This window comes from Schistocerca cancellata, chromosome 5 (genome assembly GCF_023864275.1).
Source record: "Schistocerca cancellata isolate TAMUIC-IGC-003103 chromosome 5, iqSchCanc2.1, whole genome shotgun sequence".
NCBI lineage: Eukaryota > Metazoa > Arthropoda > Insecta > Orthoptera > Acrididae > Schistocerca > Schistocerca cancellata.
In genome coordinates, this window is record NC_064630.1 from 395,904,501 (window position 1) to 395,926,784 (window position 22,284).

Consider the following 22,284-nt stretch of genomic DNA (forward strand, 5'->3'; position numbering starts at 1 on the left):
GTTGCTACTCTTATTCAATCAATGTAACCCCCGAAAGCAGTTTTTTTTTTTGTCTTTAGTCAGGCTGTTCCCTGCTCCAACTACGATCATCCACCCCACAAACAAAATCCTTACAAAAATTTTGTATGTCCTCCATCATCTAAATAAGACTAGCAATCTGCTTTACAATACTGTTGATGCAGTACCATGTCCCTAATGCTTTCTGTACCATCTGGTCTACTCCCTTGCTTCGACTACCACATAGTAGCACGATTCTTCTTCCCTATCTCTTGATATCATTCGGCACTAAGTTTCTTTGCTGGAAGTCTTCTGCACCCTAATGTCATCTGCAGGTATGAGATGCTTTTCCCCTCCTAATACAGGCAACAGGTCGAACTTATTGGATATTGGAAGCTCAAGTATATAGCTGTTCCCTTTTGCCCATTACTGGTTACCTTTATCCAGTTCCTACTCCCCGCCCCCCTCAAATTTAACAAAATCTAATTCAGCATGAAGGCACGAATCTTTACTTTCTGTTCAGCAATTCTCTTGTCTTTTTTGCAGAGCTCACATTTCCATGCATGAGCCTCATTGAGTTCCCATTTAATTCCCCACTACAACTGCCCCAATAGAACTCCAACCATCAATCTTCACACACCACTCCTTGTCCGATTCATTGCAACAAGAGAATTAACACTTACATATGTGCTGCAAATCAGGTCTACAGTTTAGCATTTTAAGTGTGCAATATAATTCAAAAAATTATTTTGGCTTAAAGCAAGAACTTGGCACTTAACTGCACTGTGTGTTAAGTTAGTAACAGCAAATGTTATTTTTAATCACCATATAACAAAAGTATCACTTTGTCACTTGACAATGTTTACTACTAGCAAAATATTGCTTGCTTTGTATGACAATTTTACTTGATTTATTAAATACAAAACCGCAGATCACAAAATATTTAATTGTCAAGATGAAGGTAATATAAAGGAATGCACTTGCATCACTTTTCCCTACAAAAATTGCCTATTTTTCAGTAGCAACAAAGAAGTATCTACAGATTACTACCAGTGCTGTTTAAGAGCACAACACATTGTTTAATTTAGAATTACTGTGGGTATATAAATATTACATGCTTACCTTTGCTAAAGAAATGTCCTTTTTTGGTCCACTTTTCAACAATAGTAACAATGTGCAAACAAGAACCTTTTGTTGTATAGGAAATGCACTTTCTTCATTAAGGGTTTGTGATGTCCCATAAATGTTATTCAAAACATCCATAACTAGTTTAGTATCAACACCTCCAGTGCTTTTACGTGGTGATCTTGGATTGACTGAAGTTGATTCTGTTGGAAGACATCTTAGTTTAGAACATGAAAATTATTTGCATTTTCAAATGTGAGGTGTGTTTTCAGTACTACATACCATTTTGTGCAATTGGCTGTAATGGCAATGGGTCTACCTGAAGTCTAGATTCTGCAATTTCAATTACTCGCCGTCCAATGTCTAAAGCACGTCTTGCATCTCCTGACACTGATGCAACTTTTGCAGCTAGAAGATGCACTACAGCAGGACTAAATATCTGGTTTACATTGAACTGAAAGAAGAGAAATGTGGACATTAGAACACAGAAAAATAAACATGCCTGGCTCACAGTAGATGATTTCAAACCGTAATTAAAAAGAAACACAATGACACTTACATGACCACAAAATAATGTTTGCTTCAAAGCTTTGAGAGATTACATAAAATAATACTTTAAAAAATTACATATCTGTTAATAAGCAATCAGCACAAATGTTGAGTTGAATCTGTATCATAAGCATTTGGGTTGAATCTGTATCATAAGCATTTCATTTCCTTACTCAGAAGTACCTAGTGCAGTAGTAGTAATGATACAATAACTCATCAAGCAACTGTACTCCTGCTATTTGATGTGAAAGAAAGCTGCTTAAAACCATAAATTGACAACAGTGAGATTTTTGGGGAAATTTTCATCATATAGTGGAAAGATAGGCTAATGGTAAACAGAGGTGGTGTATTTGTCACAGCAGACAAACACAAATCCACCAAGACAATAACTGAAACTGTACGTGCGACTGTCTGGGCAAAACTCAATACAATGGGTGTGCATAAAAATTTAATTTGATCCTTCTGTCTACCACCAGACTCACCTCCATGTGTAACAAAAACTTTAGAGGAAATCCAAGTTCACTAGCATGTACCTTCCCCACTCCAACCAATGCCATTACAGGAGATTCACAATCCAGCCATCAACTGGGGTAATAACAGTTTTGTCCAGCCATCAACTGGGGTAATAACAGTTTTGTAAGTGGTGGATGTGCCAAGATGTCCCATGAAACAATACTAAAGCATTCCCTGATAACTACCTTTAACAGATTGTTCAGAATCCCACTCCTGATTCAAATACTTTGGATCTAATAGCAACAGACGCGACCTCTTCCCCAATATCCATGCAGAACTGTGTCAGTAACCATGAGGCAGCTGCAGCAACAATGATTACTAAAGCACAAAGGGCACTTATAACAAGCAGAAACAGCTAGATAAAGAGGGCGTAGTGTTGTATATCAATATGGAATTCTTGAAACACTTAGCTCTGAAGAGTATCATGTAGAAGATCTGGTAGTTTCATAATGCAGGTGCTTCATATTCCTCTTTTCAACAACACAATCTCAAAAACACAGGTGTCCACAATTATATTAGTTTGTCTTGCTCTTGCTCATTTCTTTTTCCTATCTCCTTGTTTTGCCACCCCCATTTGCACTGTACATCCTCATTTCTACTCTACACATTTCTCCTTTATGTTTACACATCTGGAGGACATCATAGAAACTTTTGCACAACCACGAGGACTCCTTGAAAATCATGTTAAATTCTTCCGAGTTTATATACACTCAAATTCCTGAAATTTTCCAATAAATTAACACATTTGCTCTATGAGCACAATTACACTCATTCTGTTTCAGATACCTTATTACACATAAGCATGTAATATATTCTACGACTCTACAACAAACAGATGCCAAGGATACTGGATTGTAGTTTTGTGCAACACCTTTGCCATTCTTCTTGTAGACTAATGTGACCTGTGGTTTCTTCCAACTACTCAGCAGAACTTTTTGGTCAAATGATCTACAGTAAATTTTAGCTAATATGTTACATCCACTTTATTTTCAAATAATTAAATCACTTCTTGCTGAATCAGCTGTTATTAAACGAATTTATTAATAAATATATGGGAAACATTGATACCCAATCTTTTAATGATCCTACTGCATGATTAGTCTTAATTTACTTGGGGCTCAGATGTGCACATCAACGACATAAGCCATTGATGAGGGGAGTCAACCCATTAAAGAGCTTACTCTCAGTCAAATAATCACTTCTTTTGTTTTTATCCTACTAACTTAACTAAATTTGTGTAATATTAAAATCTTACCTCTGATAACCTTGAAGACAGTATAGTTACAATCTGCTGTTTTGTATATGGTGGGAAATGAACAAGCGTTGGCTTCAATTCCACACGAGCTTGTAACCTAGGAAGTACTCTGTCAGTTAAATCAAGTGCATTTGCAATACCTATTAAGACAAGTTTTGAATCAGGTTTTGATGGCCATTCAAACAATGTATACAGAACGGACTGATTTCGACTATCCAACTGGTCTATTTCATCCAAAATAAATAATCTGCAATAGAAAAACAGATGTTAAATCAACACACAACCAAAAAATAATAGGTTATTTTCTCATTACATCTTACTCACATCATTTTCCTGCTGCTGCAGAGCAACTTTTCAATGATCTTTACATATTCCTTAACAGTTTTTGTTGAGGTCTTCAGATTCAGCTCAGAACATATTCGTGAATATATTGTTTGTGAAGTTTTTAATGCCGTGCAGTTTATGTAAACTGTTCTGTAACCTTCATTAATCTACAAAAAAGGAAGGAATTTTAGGAAAACTAACAGAGCAGTTAAACATGTTACCATCATTAACTCAAATCATGTGATAAAAGCAGTACTATTAATCTAAAAATGCACACTGCTTTTAGCCCCACCTCTTTCAGTCCCATTATCTTTTTCAGGCAAGCTGACTTTCCTGTACCTGGAGGACCAGACACATAAACAGTTCCTGGCTTTCTCTTAAGTAAGTGGTCCTGCAGATAATTTTGGAAAAATTCCAGCTGCTCTTCCCTTCCAGGTAATCCATTACAGGACGTGCAATGGAGAGCCTTTCTTGCTTGATGAAAGGCAGGATCTGAAAAGGGGGGAAATGAATGAATATAAGTAGATTTGTACCTGTTAGTATGCCAGGGTATAATGAACTAATACAAATTACTACATTTCTTCAAAATTTGAGTCTAAAATTATGCAAAGAAGGTCAAACTTTAGTGATGTGACACATGGATACTGTGGGGATGAAGCCCTAGAAACAAAACTATAGAAAATACAAGAATATTGGGAATGCAAAAATTGCAATAATTTAAAATAATGCAATTATTTAACCTCACGCAAGTGCACCACCACCACAAAGCATCTTACACTTACACATAGCTTTTAATGAGGCCATGGTTACAGAGGCAAGCTCAACTCCCTGGTAATATACTAAAGTTAGACTCACTGAGAGGTGGGTTGGGGAAAAGGATCATCTTTTGGGTTATACACACAGTGGAGCAAAACACCTAATTTCAATTTCAAATAAAAAACAGATGGATCAGGATAAAGAAACTATATTAAATTGAATGCTATATATACAGTGGTAATTTCATTTTTTGAACAGTGTTTCACTCAAATAGTATCCTCCACATCAATGTATTATCAAATGCACTTTGGAAATTCTCCATAACTAATGACTATTTCTTTAGCAGTAAGACTAGTTTCTTCCTGTACTGCAGTTTTTAGGGAAGCGAAGACCTCAGCTGATGTTCTCAACAGCTCAGCCATCAGATGCCATAATACAAAAGGCTCACAGGGTGTAAGGTCTGGCGATCATGCTGGCCAGATGAAGTTACATGAAGAAATTAAGCATCTAGGAAACTTCTCTCAGCACTTTGAGAGAATTCTGAATTGCATAGGCAGTGGCTCAATCTTGCTAAAACCAGATCTGGTAAATCTGCAGCAGACTGAGACTTAGTGGGGGAAAAAAAGGTGTTAATCAAGCATGTACGATTGAAGAGTTTACTGTCTCACTCGCTCTTCAAAAAAGCAAATACAAATCATCCCAAATCTTCCAACCACACATGAAATAGCAGTAATAAGGTCATTATGTAGCGTTTTTTCCAAGAAGTTCAAAACCGTTCTGTCCACTCCAGTACAGGTAAAATCTCAAGTCGTGTAGAAAAATTTGATGCACCTTCTAATCAACTGAAGAGGTGTAACATGTTCTGAGCAGATCTCTTTACTGACAGCTGAAATAAACACCTTACCGTGTTAATGTTGTTTGGGGTATGGATGTTATGTGGCCTTCCTTCTCTTCGCACAGGGGGAATCTGGAAGCATCTCCAGAAAGCATGCTGGGCAGCAACAACAGAATAACCATTTGCCAGAAATGATTCCACAGCATAAGCACAATCTTCATCCCTCCACAGTTGGAATTTGTCAAGATTACAGAACGCACTAGCTTAATGTCAATTCGATGTCTTAGTCGTCATTTTGATATAATTATGTCAACCTTTCATTATAACAAAGTGCAAGAACAAAACTTCTCACTCACTCATAGATATCATTTATGTTAATATTATTTTGATCCACCTGTTTTTTATTTTCTTTATTTGAACTTTGAATTAGTGAGGATGTTTTGAAACACACTCGAGTATTCATGTCTCCAATGGAATGGCAGAAAAAGACCATACATGTACCACATCAACAGCAGTAACTCTTCTGAAAAATGGTTATGATCTATGACTGAATCACAATTCGTGAAGTTTCTGACAATGTTGACAATCAACTGGCTCGAGCTACAGGTGTTTTCGGTATGGGACTTGGGACAGCAAAAATTTGTTCCAAAATTTTGGAATTTTGAACTCTGAAACACATTAAAACCTCCACCCTAAAAGCATTAGGGTGAAGGAAGGACATACACTAAAATTTAGGTCAAATGATAAAACCCACCCTCACAAATAAAACGAAAAATTAAATCAGAAGGTGAAGCGTTATCAGATAACATTAGCGGCAATGAGTCTGGTAACCCAAGATTTCGTCGCAGGGCAGTCAAAGTGAGACAATGCACCAGAAAATGGGCCACTGTCAACTGGATGACGCATCGACACTGAGGCAGGTCTTCACGGCACACGAGATAGCCGTGGGTCACCCAAGCGTGGCCAATTCGGAGCCGGAAGAGAACCAAAGAGTCCCTGCGAGAGGCCAGCGTGGAGGACTGGCACACATTCGTAGTCTTCTTAACGGCACGCAGTTTATTATGCGTACTGAGACTACACCATTCCATCTCCCACAGCTGAAAAACCTGGCGATGTAAAAACGAATGCAGGTCAGTTATTGGAATGACGATCTCCATAAGCAGTTTCCGTGTAGCCTGTTTGGCCAGCTTGTCAGCAAGTTCGTTGCCTGGGATTCCGGCATATCTTGGGGTCCACACAAACACCACTGAACAACCGGACCATTCCAGGGCATAGATGGACCCCTGGATGGTCACTACCAAAGAATGACGAGAGTAGCATTGGTCGATGGCTTGTAGGATGCTCACGGAGTCAGTACACAGAAGAAATTACTCCTCAGGGCATGAACAGATGTGCTCAAGAGCACGAGATACAGCCACCAGCTCTGCAGTGAAAATACTGCAGTCATCGGGCAAGGAATGCTATTCAGTAAGTCCTCCATGGACATATGCAAAGCTGACGTGACCATAAACCATCGAGCTGTCGGTCGAAACCACTTCATGGCCTCAGTAAATGTCAAGAATTGAGATGAAGTGACTGCAGAAAGCTGCGGGGTGAACTGAGTCCTTTGGGCTATGTGAAAGGTCCAGGCGAATCCGCGGCCTAGGTGTACACCGTGGAGGTCTACACAATTGGACCTCGAGTATACGTGGTAAAGGCAAGGACTCCGGTTCAGACAGAAGGGATCGCAGGCAAACTGCAATTGTAAGCCCAGACCTGGGGCACCGATGCGAGAGGAGAGATGAACCGCCGTGGGTGGGAAAAGGAGACAGTAATTTGGATGCGCAGAGAACTACGAACGTGTGAAACGTAACTGGTGAACAGTTGTGCACGCCTGACCTGCAATGGTGGGATTCGGCCTCCACAAGGACGCTGGTCACCGGACTCATGCTAAAAGCTTCCATCGCTAGTTGAACGCCACAATGGTGCACTGGGTTGAGTAAATGCAATGCTGAGGGTGCCACCGAACCATAAACCAGACTCCCATAGTCAAGGCAGTATTGAACAAGAGCTCTGTATAGCTGCAGCAGCACGTAAAGTAATCAGCAACCCAGTTGGTGTTGTTCACGCAGTGGAGGGCATTAAGATCCTGCCAGCAGTTCCGCTTAAGCCGACGAAGGTGAGGAAGCCAAGTCATTCGGGCATCGAAAACCAGTCCTAAGAATCGATATGTCTCCACTACAGTTAGTGGATCGACATGAAGGTAAAGTTCTGTTTCTGGATGAATAGTACGATGCCGATACAAGTGCATAACACACTACTTTTTTGGCCGAAAACTGGAAGCCGTGGGCAAGAGCCCATGACTGCGCCTTGTGGATGGCTCCCTGTAGGTGCTGCTCAACAACACCAGTACTGGTGGAGCAGTACAAAATGTAGAAGTCGTCTGCATACAGAGATGGTGAGCTGGACGGCCCTATAGCTGCTGCTAGACTGTTAATGGCCACTAAAAATAGCGATACACTCAATACAGAGCACTGCAGGACCCCATTCTTGTGGATATGGGGGGAACTATGGGAAGCACCAACTTGGATACAAAAAGTACGGACCGACAGGAAATTCTGGATAAAAATCTGGATTGGACCTCTGATACCCCAAGATGTATAATGTGTCAAGGATATGATGTCACCAGGTGGTGTCATACACTTTGCGTAGATAAAAAAGATGGCAACAAGGTGTTAGCATCTGAAAAAGGCTGTTTGTATGGCAGACTAGAGGGACACAAGATTATCACTGGTAGAGCGACCCTGGCGGAAGCTGCCCTGACATGGAGCTATCCACATCAAGGGGGTTTTTACCAGGTTTGAGCACCGGAACGATGGTATTCTCCCGCCACTGCAAGGGAAAGATGGCATCGCACCAGATCCAGTTAAAGATGATGAGATGGCACTTTTAGTCAGGCGAGAGATGTTTAATCATCTGACTGTGGATTCGATCCGGCCCAGGAGCTGTGTCGGGGCAATGTGCAAGTGCACTGAGGAGCTCCCACTCCGTAAATGGGGCCTTATAGGATTCACGGTGGCATGTAGTGAACGAACTTTCCTTTCCATCAGCTGTTTTGAGGGTGCGAAGGGCTCGGGGGTAGTTCCCCAATGCAGAGGTTCGAGCATAGTGCTCAGGAAAGTACTCAGAAATCACGTTTGCGTCGGTACATAGTACGCCACTGATGGTAATGCCAGGGAAACCTGTCGGGGTCTGGTACCCAAAAAGGCGTCTGATCTTTGTCCAGAATTCGGAAGGTGACGTACAGCACCCCGTGATCAACATGTACCTCTCCCAACACTCCTGTTTCTGTCATTTTATAAGCTTGCATACACAGGCATGGAGCCATTTCAAGGCTATAACATGCTCTATGGAACAGTGCCACTTATGTTGCTGGAGAACTTGCTGACACTCTGTAATTGCCTCAGCGACTTCAGGCAACTACCAATGGACTATTTTTTGCTGGGGGCACCCTAAAGAGTGAGGGGTCACATTTATGCAGCAGAAACGATTGTGGTAGTCACCTCCTCAACCATCACATCAATGTTACCATGGAGAGGCGAGAGTCAACGGTGACATCAGAGGTGAAAGTTTCCCAGTCCGCCTTCTTTAAGCCCATCTGGGCAGGTGTGTGTGTGTGTGTGTGTGTGTGTGTGTGTGTGTGTGTGTGTGTGTGTGTGTGTGTGTGTGTGTGTGTGTTTGAAGGTTACGGGCGCTAAACAGCGTGGTCATCAGCACCCAAACGCATAAAAACAGGAACACAGGCAGTGAAGGGACTAAGACAAACAGCGAACAAGGAGAACGGCTAAAAGACACAGACCTGACGCAGTTCCAAATCCTCACATACAGAGGCAAAACAAGAGAAGGAACACACTAAAATGGAAAGGAAACACAAGGAAAAGATAACAGAAACCGAAGGGAAACAAGGACGTAATCGTGACTGGCTGACCTCTTACCTAAAACCTGGGTGAGCCAGTGACCCAGCAGCACATTATAACCCTCTCCCTAAAATCCGAGGCAACAAATTGGACAGGAGACAAAACCGTAGGACCTTAACTACAGTCGTTGCGTCATCTTGTAAAATACAGGGCACATCTGGTGGCAAAGAAACCACCGCCCTCTGGTCAGAGAGTAAAATACATTCAAGTAAAATGTGGCGGACAGTAATCTGGACGCCACAAGAACTGCAGATTGGGGGGTCCTCCCGCCGGAGTAAAAAACCATGCGTTAAGGGACTGTGCCCGATGCGGAGGCGAGTGAGGAGAACCTCATCCCACCTGCATGACTGGTAGGACGTACGCCATGGCCACGTGGTAGCCTTGACCAGACGCAGCTTATTTTCACCGACTGCCAGCCACTCCTCTTCCCACTGACGCATAACGTGAAAACGCAGGAGGGAGGTAACAGCATGGAGGGGGACGGCACATTCAACAATGTGAGGGAGGGAACATGCATCTTTGGCAGCCACATCCACCAGTTCGTTTCCCCTAATACCCACGTGCCCCGGCACCCAGCAGAAGGAAACCTCCTTCCCTTGCCGTTGCAGGTGGAGGAGGGCATCATGGATGTTCTGGACGACCGTATCCGCTGGGTACAAGTGTTGCATGGTCTGAAAGGCACTCAGGGAGTCAGAACAGATGAGGAACTTAAGACTGGGAACACACCTCATCTGCTCCAATGCCCGCAAGATCGCAAACAATTCGGCATCAAAGATGGTAAACGCCGCAGGAAGCCGTAACTTGACGACTCGATCAGGGAAAACAACAGCACAACCAACAGAGTCCCCCAGTTTAGAGCCATCCGTAAATACTGGTACATGGTCGGGATGCTGGTTTAAAATATCATAAAATAAGGAGGTAAAAACAAACGCAGGAGTGCAGCTCCTCCGGTACTCCGACAAGTCTAAAAGGACGCTGGGCCTCTGGAGCAACCAGGGAGGCAGGAGAGTAAAACCTTGTCGTTGGGGGGCCACACACTCCACACCAAGGGACTCAAGCAAATGCTTGGCACGAATCCCAAATGGTCTCGTTGCCCTGGGACGACTGGAAAAGAGACGTTCCATAGGCGGTCGGGCAACGGTAGGGTACGCAGGGGAGGTAGGACAGGCAAGGAATTGAAACACCCGTCGCACGACGAGGAGTTTCCGCCGGATGGCGAGCGGCGGTTCCCCTGCCTCAGCACACAGGCTGGGGATGGGACTGGTACGGAAGGCACCAGTGGCCAGCCTGATACCCTCATGGTGTACTGCATCAAGAATCTTCAGATACGAAGGCCTTGCTGACCCATACACGGTGCAACCATAGTCAAGACGCGAGCGGACGAAAGCCCTATAGAACTGCAGCAGACGCGCCCGATCTGCTCCCCAGGACCGATGGCTCAGACACTTCAAAATATTCAGTGCCTTCAGGGCCCGCACCTTGATGTCTTTAAGGTGAGGCAACCACGACAACTTGGAATCAAAAGTGAGGCCCAGGAACCGCACAGTGTCGCTAAAAGGAAGAATGGTGTCCCTCAGACGCAATTCAGGGGAGGTCCATGCCTCTAATCGCTGTATCATAAGCTGCAACTGCCGACTAGCAGTGACAAGACTGGAGGAAGAACAGAAAACAGCAAAATCGTCCACAAACAAGGAGCATTGGACAGGACTCCAGATAGTGGACGTGATACTGTTAATGGCGACAGCAAAGAGGGTGACACTTAAAACGCTTCCCTGAGGAACACCATTCTCCTGCACATACAAATCAGATAGCACATTACCAACCCTATAACGAAAGAGGCGGTGGGAAAGAAAGGACTGAATGAAGATGGGGAGAGGGCCACGAAAGCCCCACTCATGGAGTTGATTGAGGATCTGGCGGCACCAAGTAGTGTCATACGCCTTATGAATGTCAAAGAAGACACCAAGACAATGCTGGTTACGTAGGAAGGCCTGCTGGATGGCCGCCTCAAGCAGGGTTAAGTTGTCTACAGTCGAACGACATCTCTGAAAGCCACACAGAGGGGCTAAGGAGCTGCCTGGTCTCGAGCAGCCAAACCAGGCGACGGTTGACCATGCGTTCCAACGTCTTCCCGACACAGCTCATCAAAGCAATACTTCGATAACTGCTGGGATGCGTGCGGTCCTTCCCCGGTTTGAGGAGAGAAATCAAAATCGCCTCCCTCCACGAGTCAGGGTATGTGCCGGATAACCATATCATATAAAAACAATGCAGGAGAACTTCCTTGGATGGCAGCAACAAGTGCTGCAGCATGCTGTACCGGATTTGATCATGACCAGGCGCAGTATCATGAGCCACAGACAGCGCCGAATCCAGTTCCCACATTGTGAAGGGGCAGTTGTAGGGTTCAGAATTTGGAGACCGAAAGTCCAAGTGACCCCTCTCGATGGCAGTTCGGTAGTGGCAGAAAGCTGGATCACAGTTAATAGTGGCGGTGGATTCCGCAAAATGCATGGCCAATGTCTGGGCAATGTCTCTCGGCGCCGTGAGGAGACATCCCTGATGCAGCAATGCCGTGACAGGTAGTTGGCTGCGTTTCCCGGAAATCCTCCTGATGGCTTCCCATACTTTCGTAGAATTAGTGGAGCGGGAGATGGAGTTCAAGAACAATTGACATGACCGTCGTTTGCTCTCTTTAATCACTCGCCGCGCTTTGGCCCTTGACACCCGAAAGGCCGCAAGATTGTCAGCTGAGGGACGGCACTTGAAGCAGCGCAGAGCTGCACGGCGGGCTCGGATGGCGGAGCGGCACTCAGTGGTCCACCAGGGGACAGGACGCCTCTTGGGATTACCGGATGACCGTGGAATGGACAAGTCAGCAGCAATGGAGATCATGGCTGTAACATGGTCTACCCATTCGTGGACGCTGGCACGGTGTTCCAAAACAGCCAGTTGGCTGAAAAGTGTCCAGTCAGCTCTGCAGAGGTGCCACCGAGGCAGCACTGATAATGCCACAGCCTCATCCAGGAGGCGAATCCAAAGGGGGAAGTGGTCACTAGAATGGAGGTCAGCAACAACCTCCCACAGAGCAGAATCCGCGAGTGCTGGAGAGCAAAAGGAAAGGTCAATAGCCGATGATGACCCGGAAGCAGTACAGAACTGAGTGGGAGCACCAGAGTTGAGGATGCACAGTTCTTCAGACATCATGAGGCTTTCCAGAATGCGACCCCTGGGGCAAGTAGTCCGAGAGCCCCATAAGACATTATGAGCATTGAAGTCCCCCAGCAGAAGAAATGGGCGGGGGAGTTGGCTAATAAGGTCTGTGAGAGCCTCAGAGTCTATCACATCCTGAGGTGGTAAGTAGACTGAACAGACTGTGAGCCTCCGACCCACAAGAAGGTCAACTGCAACTGCTTGCAAGTCTGTAACGAGAGGGAGCTCAGATGAGGGGTGCATGTCACGGACAAAAACTGCAACACCACCCTTTGCCCTTTGCCCCGTCAGATCATCTTTCCGATATACGGTACAGCCCCGTAAAGAAGGAGCATCAGTGGCCCGAAAATGTGTCTCTTGGAGACATAAGCACAAAGGGCACTCTTGTACAAGGAGTTGTAATTCGGCCACATGCGTCCTGAACCCATTCAGGTTCCACTGTAATGTGGGAGCCAGTGATTAGGGTGGCTGAACTTTCACCCTTCCTCTGTGCTTCGGAGGAGAGCCCATACCCGCCGGAGATTTATTCCTGGGGCGAGAAGATCGCCCCCGGTCGACATCAATGTCGATCAGCTCCGATGACGACCCACGGGAGATGTCAGACAGTACGATGGCCTCGTCATCGGACCGACCCTGACTAGTCTCCTCAGGTGGCAAAACCTTCACCTTCGGCGCCTTTGTCTTCGAGGGCTTAGAATGCAGAGCCTTGTCTACAGGAGGAGCTTTACTCGCCGGGGCAGAAGGCGCCATAGGGGGAGAGGCAGGAAGTACCCCAATGTCAGCAACCACAGCCTTGTCCGACGTTGCAGGGAGAGCCGCAGGTTGCAAAACAACCGCAGCAGCACAAGTGCACTGGCAAACGCAGGTATTAGTGCTAACACTAGCAACCTCCGTTTGCGTAGCAACAGTGGCCATTGGTACCGATTTCTTCAGAGCGGAAGCGAAAGATGTTGTAAACACAGGAGGTTGCATGGCCTTAAAGAGCTTCTTGGCCTCACCATAGGGGATGCGCTTAGATGTTTTAATCTCCTGTATCTTCGAGATAGATGGGGCAGACTCGGCTCCAGACAGGGTGACTCCCAGAGCAATTCACGCACTTCACAGGCGATGAACAATCGGCTCCTTCATGGGCAGGCTGACCACATTTACCACAAGTGGCTATCCCATTGCACCCCAACGTAGTATGCCCAAAGCGCTACCATTTAACACAGTGCATTGGGGTGGGGAAATATGGGCTTACTGGCAAACATAAGAACCCCGCTTTAACATGCTCTGGGAGTCTCGGGCAACTGAACGTGAGAATAAACGAGTCTGATTTGACTAGGTTCCCATCGACTCTTTTCATAATATGCTGCACGTCAACAATACCGTCATCAGCCCATTCAGATTTTAACTCATCTGTGGGGATATCCACCAAGTCCCTACATGTCACAACACCCTTACTATAGTTCAGAGTGGAGTGGAGCTCGGCCTCGATAGCGTACTCTCCGAGACAGGTTGCTTTCCTAAGAGAAGCGACTTGACGGGAACTAGAAGTCTCAACTAACAGAGTCCCATTGCGAAGTCGCTTCACAGATTTAAGTGTTCCTGCAATCCCCTCAAGACCCTTGTGGATGTAAAAGGGAGAAACCCTCTCAAAGCTACCCTCCTTCCGTTGAATAATCAAAAACACATTCTGATTATCAGCATGTGCTCTGTTACGACAGTCTGATAAATCTCTATCAACACCAGGCGCTGGAGGACTCGCAGCACGAAGTCGCTTCTTTGATGGGGTGTGTTTTCCTACCAGTGGCCCACCCAAGCCACTGGTAGGGGGAAATGTAGAGGTCGAAGGGTCCACTGCGGTCCCACGAGCAGCTAGGGAACAAAAGGTCCGCTCAGACAGAGCCCCGCGTGCCTGAGTAAGCCTGATACAACTGGGGTGCGGCAGGGGCCCCAGAGGTTGCCCGCTTGCGACTGTTCCACCCCAATAGCCATGCATCTCATAGGTGCGGAGCACACCGGAAGATTGAGGGGTTTTTATAGAGGTTGTCCTTCCTTGCAATCCAGGCGGTCAAGCCAAGATTACCATTCCCCGCAGCACACAACATTCCACTGCCGCGCCATACAGTGGTCGCTGAAGCATGTCCGGGGGTTACGGTGACAGGAAACTGGCGGCGCCGACCAGTCCCCAGCTCAGGACCCCGGGGTCGCCAAGCCCGTACTCAGCAAATGAATGCTGAGCCCCTGGGGGGGATTTGGGCAGGTGTCTGAGGGCGTGGCACTGGAGCAGTGACAGGAAGATGGGCAAGTGGTCACTACCACACAGGTCGTCAAATGCTCTCCAGCAGATAGATGAGAGAAATCCTGGGCTGCAAATTGATTAATCAATGGCTAAGTAACTACCTCGAGCCACAATGAAATGTGTGGCAGCCCCAATACTTAAAGAGGCAGAGGTCGAACTGAGACGGTAAAGTTTCGACATCTCTGCCTCGGCCAGTAAGCACGGTGTCACCCGACAAGGGGTTATGGATATTAAAAACTCCCAAAAGTAGGAAAGGTTTAGGGTGTTGATCAATTAGTGCAGCTAATACATTCTGGGGTACTGCACTATATGGAGGAAGACATTCATTGCACACTTATTTCCTGAGCTGTCCGTATTCTGACAGCCACAGCTTGAAGAGGGGTTTGAAGGGGCACAGTTTCACTACAGATTGAGTTTAGGACATAAGCGCAAACTCCACCTGACACTCGATTACAGTTGCTATGGTCCCTGTAATATCCCTTATAGCCTTGGAGGGCAGAGGTCCTCATTGCCAGGAACCAGGTTTCCTGGAAGGCAAGGCAGAAAGCAGGTGTAAAGCTTAACAGTTGCCGTAGCTCAGCCAGGCAGTGGAAAAAACCGCCGCAATTCCACTGGCGGGAGACATAATTGTGAGACTGGGAAGGCATGGAATATTCAATGAGGCAGTTTACACCTCAGGGTTACCTGCTGCCACCAACTTTTTGTCTGAGCAGTCTACATCCATTGTGTCTGAGGGTTCGGTGAGATCCAGATCTCCAGGTCCTCAACAGACGCCAGAATCTCCACCCCATCCTAAGATGCAGAGCTTGTAGGTAGCAGAGCTGTGGGTGCCCCTTGAAGTTCATGGTTCTTACGGGTCTTTTTCAATTTCTCACACTTTTCCTTGGGTTTCCTGGCTGGGAGGACTTCACTGAATCAGTAACTGGGACAAGGGATGAACTTCCAGCACTTAAAGCACCTTATCGGGGGAGGGATATATGGCTTGACGTCACAGCGTTAGACCATCGCATTGACCTTCTCGGGCAATGTGTCACCCTCAAAGGCCAAGATGAAGGCACCCGTGGCAACCTGGTTATCCCTCAGACCCCGACGTATGAAATGAACAACTCGCCAGTCTAAATTGGCGCGTAGCTCGTCGTCAGACTGCAAAAGAAGGTCCCTGTGGTATATATTACCCTGGATTGTTTTTAAGCTCTTATGAGGCATGATGGTAACAGAACTTCTCTCAACTTGCCACAAGCAAGTAGTGCCGTGACTGGGCAGAGAATGCTGTTTTTATCAAAAGTGATCCAGAGCGCATTTTGGACAATCTCTCCACCTCCCCAAACTTGTCCTCCAAATGCTCGACAAAAAACTGAGGCTTCATGGACATTGAAGATTCCCATCAACTCTCGCACATATGAGGTACAGGGACAAATAAGCTTCACTGCCATCCTCAGCCTGGCGTTCCTCCCATGGTGTGGCCAGGGAGGCGGACGACTTGGGGACATGTTTCTTAGCTCTTAGATTTTGCCCGCTTAAGAGACTGATGGCGGCAGACCACCAGCAAGAGATGATGTACTACGCTTCGTGGCATGTTATCTGCCTTGATGCCACCCACTCCGACTGGGGGGACTCCCCATGGGCACCACCCAGCTGCAGCAAAGGCCACCTGGCAGGATGCCCGTTGTCGAGGGTCCCGATGCCCCAGGGTGACAGGCATCTTCTCCTTTGCGTATGTGGGGAGTTAACAGCACAGCCATCAGCAGAGTGATCCCTGTGTTGTCAGGGGGTCATAACCAACAGGGTACATGGCGGCCCCACCACAATGGACTGGCTACCGTGCTGAATATGATTGGTGGAAAACGTACCCAGGAAGGTGTCCTCACCAAAGAGATGGAGAATGGGCATGACTGCAATGTGATGACAAGAAAGTTGGCTAAAGATCTTGATGCACCACGTAAGGCGCCCTTCCCCAATTAGCCCACTCTTTGGGAAAAAAATTTCGAAAAATGAAGGTCAAACCCTACAAGGGACCATCGCAAAGGCTGAAACATGTGAGACTCCTTTTAGTCGCCTCTTACGACAAGCAGAAATACCTCGGGCCTATACTAACAACCGGATCCGCAAGGGGGTGGGGTGGGGGTGTAGAATGATTACAATCACTTTAAATTTTTGGAGTTTCATGTCCATGAGAGGAAGTGACATCATTTGCTGCAACAATGTCCACAGCAAGTAGGTTTCCCTGTATAGTCCGATTTAAAATAGTTGTGATGCTATAGCAAACATTGTCTACAGGCAGCCATCTTGATGGCAATACAAAATCACTAAAGCCTCTCACAAGATCCACATAAAATATCTTTTATACAGGTATGATATATGTCTTTACAGTTTTTCCAAGCATTTCATAAATACATGGCACTTCAGTTTTATCAGGAGCAGGTTTTTCTCAAGAAAAAATTTTCAACACTGCATGCTGCATAAAATACAAATGATTCAACCAAGTAAACATTTTTCTTGGGAGCTTATATGTATAGGATATGAGATTTATTAACACTAAATTTTTTGTAAAGCCATAATGAGTGAAAAAAAATCCCCCAAAAAATCAAAATTGAAGTTCAAGGTAGCACCAAATCCTTAAATTTAAGGTCATTTCATTGTGGTTAGGCATATATACTCCCATAAATTTAATGTAATATCAACTGATATCCATATTAGATTTCAGATAACTCCTGAGGGGTTACACTGCACGCAGTCTGCATACTTAAAACTCACAGGCCCTTGCTCAAACTGTAATTACAAGGGCTTTTTTCCTGTACTGAAAATCTAAGAGAAAATAAAGTATGATCAATCATAATCCACAAACAGATCCTTTGAATGTCTTTCCATTGCCTCAAAAACATTTCCAAACTTTGCCAATTTTTTGCTCACTCAAATGAGAACCTAGCCTTAAAGAAGAGAGTAATATTTCCAAAGACAGGGGTGAATATTACCAAATTATCAGTTTCATAAGTAATGGATGCAAAATAGCGACTTTTTTTATAGAAGGGTGGAAAAACTGGTGGAAGAGGACCTTTAAGAAAATCAGTTTGGTGGGTCTCAAAAAAAAGTAGACCCCAGGGATTATTTCAAAAGATATAATGAAGAAATTAAAAATTACATTTATAGCATTTGTGTTTAATGTTCTCATGCCACACATATAGTTTGCTGCATGTTTTATTTACCACATTCCCATAGAATTTAATACATTCCCACTTCTCCCAATCAAAGATCCTTTATTAGCCTGAGCTGACCTGCCATATCGTCATGAGGGTGTAAGATAACGTTGACATTTAAGTTTTTTCATAATGCTGACTACGACTGGAAGGAAAATGGAAAATACCAAGCAGAATGACAGTAACCACTATCCAGAAGATAATCACACTCCTGTTACTTTCACATTAACACCACAAACACCTTTCTCTGCCCTGCTGCTGCATTTCAACAAAATCAAAATGCAAACCATTCAAAACCAAACAAACAAGAAGAGAACACATGTTTATTGTTCTGCCATACAGCATTAGCTCAGCTGATCATGACAAGTAAGGTGTAGAACAATATAAAGTAAGCTACTAACAAGAGTGCTACATTCCATGCAAATAGCTTCCCACATTCAGTTCTCCTGTGTTGCGTGAGGGGGAACGCATCCAATTGCACAGCACAAGGGAATGGTTTTTATGGAATGTATGACCCTTTTATTCTTTTGATATTGAACTATTGGTCCCATGGCAACAGTGGGTGAGGATAATGTCAGATAAGCAATTTTACTTCTTACACCAGATGACGAAATTAAAGTGTTCCAAAACTGAATATTGCACGGTTTCTTCATTTTACAAAATGAACTTATACAGTTGAAGATGATCCATAGCAAGCACTCTGTGTTGGTAGCTTATTTTAGATTGTGGTTCTACCCCTTACTTGTCTCTATCAGCTGAGCTAATGGGGTGAGGATGACCTCAGATGGTCAAATGATTTTACTTTATACACTAGATGACGGAATTTTGTGTGTTTGAAACCAACCCCATACACAATAAAAGATTGTCGATTAATCCAGCTGTTGTGTGGCTACAACCATAGGACTACCTAAACCAAGGGTGGGCATGTGGTGGTCCAAGATTGGTTCCAATCCAGCCTGTGGAAGATATTCCGGGTGAACACGCAATGAATGTGCCCTATAAGGCACTAGGGGTGCCATTCATATTGGTGCGTTAACCCACAAACATTTACATTTTGATTTTATTTACTAGGCGCACTGCTGTGTCAAATGCCAAGTTCACTCAAGAGCTTAAGTATGTGAATCAGGCCAGCTTGTCACCAAAGGTCGTATATGTCTTATCTAAACATTACACTTCTTATCATGAGTTCATGGTAGTAAGATAGTGCTATTCAGCAAGTGACCATCTAACTCAGCTTGCCCTTTTATCATTTGATATCCTGCAGAAGAACAGATGAAAGGAAACATTTAGACTTCATATTGTTAGATTTCTGAAAAGTGACATGCCCCACTGCAGACTTAATGAATGTACGGACACACCGAATAAGTTCCCAGGCGTGCGAGAGACTCAAAGATTAAGTAACAGAATCTAGCGCCTCAACCACGACATCGAGTGTTCCTCAACAAAAGATATCGTCATGAGAGCACAGGAAAGTGTGATAGGGCTACATATTCTCTATATACATAAATGATCAGATGGACAGAGAAAGCAGCAATTCTGCAGCTCTTGGAGGATTCACAATGACAGACTATTTCTAATTTGTGTCAAGCGAAGGGCAGCTAGCTCTAAATGTAGAAAAATGTAAGTTATGCAGGTAAGTATGAAAAACAATCCTGTAATGTTTGCATACAGCATTAGCAGTGTTGTACTTGACAAATCACAACTAAATATCTAGGCGCAATGCTGCGAAGCGATATTAAATGAAACAATCATGTAAGGATTGTGAATGGACAGCTTTGGTTTCTTCAGGGAATTTTAGGAAAGCATGTTCCATCAGTAAAAGAGACCACATCTAGAACACTAGAGTAGCCTGTTCTGGAGTAATGCTCACATGTTTGGAATCCCCATCAGGTCAAATTAAACGAAGACATCAAAGCATTTCAGAGGCCAGGCTGCTAGACTTGTTACCAGTACGTTCAATCAACAAACAAGTATTATGGAGATGTTTCAGGAACTCAAATGGGAATCCGTGGAGGGAAGATTTTCTTTTAGATAAACACTATTGAGAAAATGTGGACCCCCGCATTTGAAGCTGACTGCAGGGCATTCTACTGCTGACAACATAAATTTCGTGTAAAGATCATGAAGATAACATCTAACAAAGTAAGACATTGGAAAATGCTAGCAAATTTAAAGAAAAATAAAAACACATTTTCACTAATCACTGTTTCAATAAATTATCGCAAATCTAGATTCGTGGATTGAAAATTATTGTCGAGCTACATGGAGAGTAGTGTTTTATTATGAAACTTGAAGACTAGCATACAAGTACTGAAAGATGAAACGAAAATTTTTAGATGTACAAAAATTTTTCTTTGAAAAATACCATTCTGATCAGGTAAATATTAGGCTACTAGCAACAAATAATCAGCTACACGATGAAACTGACGCAGGAATCATACAAATTTACACTCAGATGTGTGCGAAAAGAAAAGAACAGGAGTTATATTTTATTGATTCTATGTCGACCTGCTCTCGTGATAATGTATATCTTGACTCGTTACACAATCCTGAAGGTTCTTGATGGTGTATACGGAACACAATGAAAAGGAAAAGTATAATAACATACCTGAATCGAACAATTTTTTTGGGGTTAAGTGTTTCTCGTCTTGTGAATCACTTCTGGCTTTTGGACTAGTTAAGTTCAGTTTCATCAGTAGTTGGGATGGAGTAGTAGATGGGGTTGTTGCTGATACATATTTCTCTCTCTTTGGAGGACTCCCGCCATCAATTTGATTACCTGAAAAATTCACATGTTAAGGCTAACGTCTTTCAAACATATAAATCACTTTTTTTTTTAAAAAAAAAAAAAAAAGAGAAGGGAAGAACTTACCAGCTGATTTCACTTCATTACTAGTACAGCGTTTCCTTGCCGCAATACGATTCTCTGTATCTTGCTGCGGATTTTCACTAGCAATTCCTGTCTTTGAGTTACTGTTATCATCTCCACATACATTCGTTCGTGATGCATCAGTATTTTCTTTGCACGAACCGTAGAAATCTTTCACAACCAAGGTTTTCTGGGGATTCTTTCTCACCTTAAATCTCAGATTCGTCTGTACCATTGCCATTTTTGTGAAACTTCGTTTTCTGGTTCAGTTCGTAAGCAGACAAACTGATAAGCGTATAGCGGACACCGGGATTATGCCGTTGATTTGGTAGCACACACAGTTCCACATCCACATTGAAAGCAACACTAGATTTGGCGCGAAAAACGCGCGGTAACGCTTGAATCGATAGCCAAAACAACGATCGGTATCGATAGAACGGAAGATACATTTGGACATGTTTTTTCAAATTTGTATTTATTATTAATATTATTATTATTGGCCCTTGAATGCTCCAATTTATCCATTACAGTGTATTGTTTTTAGTGCATAAGTAAATAATATTGTTCTTTACTCATTACGTCACATTTCCCAATGACACTTTCTTATTTCTGCCTAGATTGGGTTGTATATGCAGAGCACATGTAGATACGTGTAGAATAAATAGCAGCATTAAACAGTCTCTAAACATCCAAGACTCTGATCGGTAGCAAAGTTTTGCTTACTATTATTACTGTATACCGTCCCTTGCGTTATTCTGAATACCTGGAGCTCCCAAGACGTCTGGTTCAGATCGACAGTTTCGTAGATACATACATTAAACCTTATTCCATAGATCATGAATGCGACATTGTGCAATGATGCAGAACGTCTCATTTAACATAAGTTTTCGTTACACAAATTAATTGATTAATTTTTTTACTGTTACTACTTCATATCTAAAATTTTATCTATTGAGTAGATGGAGTTGTCATTCAGAAATACTTTTAATTTGCTTTTAAATGTTGGTTGACTATCTGACAGACTTTTAATTCTATTTGGCAAAAGACCAAAGATTTTTGTGATGGCATAATTCACCCCTTTCTTTCTTTTAAATATTCGTTGACTATCTGCTAGACTTTTAATTCTATTTAGCAAAAGATCAAAGATTTTTGTGGTAGCATAATTCATTCCTTTCTGTGCCGAAGTGAGATTTAATCCAGAATAGTGAATATCATCCTTTCTTCTAGTGCTGTAGCTATGCACTTCGCTGCTATTTTTGAATTGCGATGGGTTATTAATGACAAATTTCATAAGTGGATATATGTATTGCGAAGGTATTGTGAATATCCGGATTTCCTTGAATAAATGTCTGCAAGGTAATATTGGGTGGGCTTCAGCTATTATTCTGATTACACACTTTTGTGAAATGAATAT

General features: G+C 43.8%; 1 protein-coding gene across 1 annotated transcript in view; it reads right to left on the reverse strand.

The window, feature by feature from the left end:
• LOC126188186 (cell division control protein 6 homolog) overlaps positions 1–21,252 on the reverse strand; it is a 30,144-nt gene extending 8,892 nt beyond the window's left edge. Inside the window, exons 1-7 of the mRNA XM_049929718.1 lie at positions 20,874–21,252; positions 20,610–20,780; positions 4,056–4,255; positions 3,764–3,930; positions 3,440–3,686; positions 1,405–1,576; positions 1,120–1,325 (exon numbers count right to left, since the gene is read on the reverse strand). Coding sequence (XP_049785675.1) covers positions 1,120–1,325; positions 1,405–1,576; positions 3,440–3,686; positions 3,764–3,930; positions 4,056–4,255; positions 20,610–20,780; positions 20,874–21,111 — 1,401 coding nt within the window. The 5' untranslated portion in view covers positions 21,112–21,252. The remainder of the gene's footprint in view (positions 1–1,119; positions 1,326–1,404; positions 1,577–3,439; positions 3,687–3,763; positions 3,931–4,055; positions 4,256–20,609; positions 20,781–20,873) is intronic.
• Positions 21,253–22,284: the final 1,032 nt, after the last annotated feature.